Source organism: Carlito syrichta, unplaced genomic scaffold (genome assembly GCF_000164805.1).
Source record: "Carlito syrichta isolate Samal-C Ts95f unplaced genomic scaffold, Tarsius_syrichta-2.0.1 Scaffold142902, whole genome shotgun sequence".
NCBI lineage: Eukaryota > Metazoa > Chordata > Mammalia > Primates > Tarsiidae > Carlito > Carlito syrichta.
Genome location: NW_007086998.1, coordinates 85801 through 90329, shown reverse-complemented (window position 1 = coordinate 90329; position 4529 = coordinate 85801). Strand labels below are relative to the sequence as shown.

Genomic DNA, 4529 nt, shown 5'->3' with positions numbered 1-4529 from the left:
GGCTGGGCCAGGCCCAGACCGGGAGGCCCACGCCCGCATACCCAGACGGCCCCGCTGGCTGGCCTGGGCCTGGCAGCTGGCGCCTCCAGGGCTCACAGCGCCCTCTCTCCCCGCAGGCTGGAGCAGCCCTACTTCAGCGCCAACGCCCAGTTCTTCCAGGCGCTGAGCCAGTGCTCCTCGCTGCAGCGCCTGTGCCTGGTCTCCCGCCGCGGCACCCTCCAGCCCGATGCGGTGCTGGCCTTCATGGCCTGCTGCCTGCACGTCGTCGTGTGCCACCTGTTCACCGGCGAGTCCCTCGCCACCTGCAAGAGCCTGAAGCAGTCGCTCCTCCGCAGGTGAGTGGCGCGGGTGGGTGTGGGTGTGGGCGCAGGCGCTGGCCCGGGCACAGGGGCGCCTGGAGGCCTCGGGCGGCACTGCCGTCCCGTGGCCTGGCCCCTAGCCGTGTCTCCGTGCCCGCCAGGGTGTTGCGGAGGTCAAGAGCGCTGGCAGTGGCAGAGTGAGAGCAGAGGGCTCGGTCTCCTGCAACCCAGCCTTGCTGCCCTGGCCAGGCCCTTGGCCACGGGGTGGATCCTAGACCGCTTATGCCCCCCTCCCCCAAGCGCAAAAGTGGTTCTTGATTTTGCGTTCGTTTTGCCATGAATGTTTCTCTGGCGTGTAAAATGCACACTCCTGAATTATTTCCCCACCGCTATCTTATTTTAAAATGATTTTCGAACAGCTAAAACAAATAGTTTCCAGATACCCTTGGCCCGTCTTCCCGGATTGTGACATCATGGGCACCCATAGTGCAGTTATCAAAATGGGAAATGAACAGGGCGGTACCCACGAACCAATCCGCCCATCTTAGAATTTTGTCAGTTTCCCCACTGAAGTCCTTTTTCTGTTCCAGGATCTGATCTGGGATCCGATTCAGGGCCTGTTGCTGTGTGGACAGGTCGGTCTCCTTAGTCCCTCTGCTCTGTGGCAGCTTCTCGACCCTTCCTGGTCTTTCAGGACCTTGATGCTTTGGAAGAGCACTCCAGTTGTTAGTAGAATGTCCCTCAGTTTGAGTTTGTGTGCTGTTTTCTTACGATTAGATTGAGGTTTTGCATTTTTGGCAAGAAAACCACAGAAGAGATGTGTCCTCAGCACATCCTATCAAAGCTACATGGTGTTGCAACGTCTCATTCCTGGTGATGTTAACCTTGATCACTTGGTGAGGGTGATGTCTGCCAGATTTCTCCACTGTCAGGTTACTGTTGTTCCCTAATTAATAAAGATCCTGTGGGGAAGTACAATGGGGAGTATGTGGATGCCCTGTTTTTCGCCCTGCTTTGCCCACTAAGTTTCATATCCATTGATATGTCTTCCCTTAGTCTGCTCGGGCTACTACAACAAAAATACCATGGACTTGGTGGCCTAGACAGCAGATGATGATTCTCCTAGTTCTGGAGGCTGGGACATCCCAGAACAAGGTGTTTGGAAGGACCTACCTCCTGGTTTGCAGATGGCCACCTGCTTGCTGGGTCTTCACCGGTGGAGTGAGAAAGCTCTCCTATGTTTCTCTTCTGTTTTTGTTTTTTTTGGAGTCGGAGTCTCCCACCATTGTCCAGGCTGGAAGGCAGTGTTATGATCACAGCTACCACAGCCTCACCTGCTGGACTCAGGCAGTCCTTCCACCTTAGCTTGGAACCACAGGTGTGGTTCAGTAGCTAGAACCACAGGTGTGTGCCACTACATCTGGCTAGTTTTTTTTTTTGAGTGGAGTCTCATTCTGCTGCCCAGCCTGGAGTGCAGTGGCACACTCACGGTCACCGCAGCCTTGACCCGCTGGGCTCCAGCAATCCTTCTGCCTCAGCCTTCCAAGTAGCTGGAACTACAAGTGTGTGCTACCACGCCCGGCTACATTTCTATACTTATCTGTTTGCATTTATATTCAAAGCAGGTCCATAGTGATCCCTCTGACTTCAGCCCAACAGCACAGGCGCACCCTAACCTCCTCCCTTCTTTCCTTGCTAGTTCTTTCTCACCTGACTCGAGCCACGTGTCTGCCGGTTTGTTCAGCCCTAGTATTTGCCCAAAGCTATTTCAGAGTTGTTAGCCCATATCCTGGGAGAAACAGACGTACTAGTTAGAGTGTGCCGTTATGTGCAGATTTTGTCTTTATTCTCACAGCCTCCAGTCAAGGTACTGTTCTTCCACGATTACTTAGGTCTGTTCTTTCCCTTTCCACCTCCTTAGTGTAATTTACTTCATTTGTAACAGGCTCCTTTGTTACTGTGTGATGTTCCATTTCATGGCCACTTCGTGTCCTCATGGATTTTATGTATTTGTTTTTTTGGCATGTGAAGCCTTGCTGTGTAATTCTTCAAGACGTGTGTGTGTGTGTAAATGTCACTCCCTGTCCTCCTCCCTGTCCCCCGCGTTCTATTTCTTACCATCCCATGGATATCTGTTTTGTTGTTCTTGTTGTTTTAGTCGGAGTCTCTTGCCCAGGCTGGAGTGCAGCAGCATGGTCATGATGATCACAGCTCAAGGCAGGCTCGGCCTCCTGGGCTCAGGTGATCCTTCCACCTCAGTGTCCTGAGTAGCTGGGACTATAGGCACGTGCCATCATGCTCTGCTAAGTCTTGTCTTTTTCTTTTTCTTTTTTTTTTAAGTTGGAGTCTCACTTGGTCGCCCAGGCTGGAGTGCAGTGGCACACTCACAGCCACCGCAGCCTCGACCTGCTGGGCTCTGGTGATCCTTCCGCCTCAGCCTTCCAAGTAGCCGGAACTACAGGCATGCGCTACCACGCCTGGCTAATTTTTAATTTTTATTGTAGAGATGAGGTCTCGCCGAGTTGCCTGGACTGGTCTCGAACTCACAGGCTCAGGCAATCCACTCACCTCCGCCTCCCAAAGTGCTGCTTTGCCCACTAAGTTTCATATCCATTGATAGGTCTTACCTTTTTGTTTTTCGTCTATGTTCAAGTTCTTTGACATGCAAAGAATTTTTTTTGTAGTGAGGAAGACATTTTTTAAATGCTTTTTACACACATGAATCTAAAATTTGCCATTCTGTGTCCACAGTTATACAACTGTTACCACTGTCCATTTCCAGAGAGCTTTTTATCTTTCTGAATGAAAACTCTGCACCCGTCAGGCAAGACTCGTCCATTCTCCCACCCCAGCTCCTGGCAGCCACATCTGCTTTCTGTCTCTGGAAACTGAGGCAATGATCTTTTCACTCTGAATTTCCTGTCTCTGCATTTTGCTGAGATTTGGAAGTAGTGGTCACCTGGCAGTGGTTGCAAGTGCAGTGGTAGGTTGAACATGGTCCTTCCTCCCTGTGGGGTGGCCTCTCCGCCTCCCTGGCCTCTGCAGTCAGACCCCATGGAGAAGGCCCACGTCCCCCGGCCAGCTCCTCCTCAGCCGGTGCCGTCACTTCTCCTTGTGAGCGGGCATCCTGGAGCTTGGCACCCCGCTGCTGAGCAGGAGGACGCTGAGCACCCAGAACGTGGTGCAGTCAGGAGGGGTGACCGGAGAGAGCGTGGCCTCTGGGTGGCTTGGGGGCAAAGCCCTCAGAGACCTCTCGGGAGGACCTGCCCCTGGTTGGAGAGGGGAGCCAGGCTCCTGAGAGGTGTGCGCCTGGCCAAGAGGACTGCGGCCCCTCCCCTGTTGTTCCTGTAGGTGGAAGAAGGGCTAGGACGGGGCCCCAGCAGTTCACAGAGTTTTGGGACGAGCCCGCAGCCGCGCTGGCTGGACTTGAGGGCGGTCTGCCGTCCTTGGCTCGCTGCCGGATTCCATAGGAGTGATCCTTCTTGAGATTGCCACCCTCCCTGACTGTAAAAACAACGTGTGTTTATAATATTTTTAAAAATTGAGACTGCACGCCAACCTGTTTTTAAGTGAAAGTGTTCCCCATGGTTCTACCACCCAGACATTGGCATGGCTGGCAGCCTGAGGCTGGGCTTTCCATTGCTTTGTGATCTGATTTTTTTTGAGTTGGAATCTCACTCTGTCACCCAGGCTGAAGTGCAGTGACACGCTCATAGCCACTGCAGCTCTACCAGGGCTCCGGCGATCCTTCTGCCTCAGTCTTCGAAGTAGCTGGAGCTACAGGCATGCTCCGCCACACCTGGCTAATTTTTTGATTTATTGTAGAGATGAGGTCTCGCCAAGTTGCCCAGGCTGGTCTCGAACACCTGGATTCAGGCAACCCAAAATGATGGGATTACAAGCGTGAGCCACTGCCTGGCCTGTGATCTGATTTTTATTTTTATTTATTTTTATTTTTTTTGGAGTTGGAGTCTCCTTCTGTCGCCCAGGCTGGAATGCAGTGGCATGCTCCCGACCACTGCAGCCTTGACCTGCTGGGCTCCGGCGATCCTTCCGCCTCAGCCTTCCAAGTAGCTGGAACCCACAGGTGTGTGCTACCACGCCTGGCTAGTTTTTGATTTATTATAGAGACGAGGTCTCACCAAGTTGCCCAGGCGGGTCTTGAACCCACAAGCTCAGGCAATCCTCTTGCCTCGGCCTCCCAAAGTGCTGGGATTACAGGCTGAGCCA

The 4529-nt window shown here is 53.1% G+C and overlaps 1 protein-coding gene across 2 annotated transcripts in view; it reads left to right on the top strand.

Moving 5' to 3' along the window:
- FBXL18 (F-box and leucine rich repeat protein 18) overlaps positions 1-4529 on the top strand; it is a 29175-nt gene that overhangs the window by 16010 nt on the left and 8636 nt on the right. The window contains exons 3-4 of one of the 2 annotated variants that reach the window (XM_021708550.1): positions 117-335; positions 890-1226. In XM_021708550.1, the coding sequence (XP_021564225.1) occupies positions 117-335; positions 890-896 (226 nt within the window). In that variant the 3' untranslated portion in view covers positions 897-1226. Of the gene's footprint in view, positions 1-116; positions 336-889; positions 1227-4529 lie in introns of those variants that run through there. The other variant, XM_008050011.1, reaches the window with a different exon arrangement.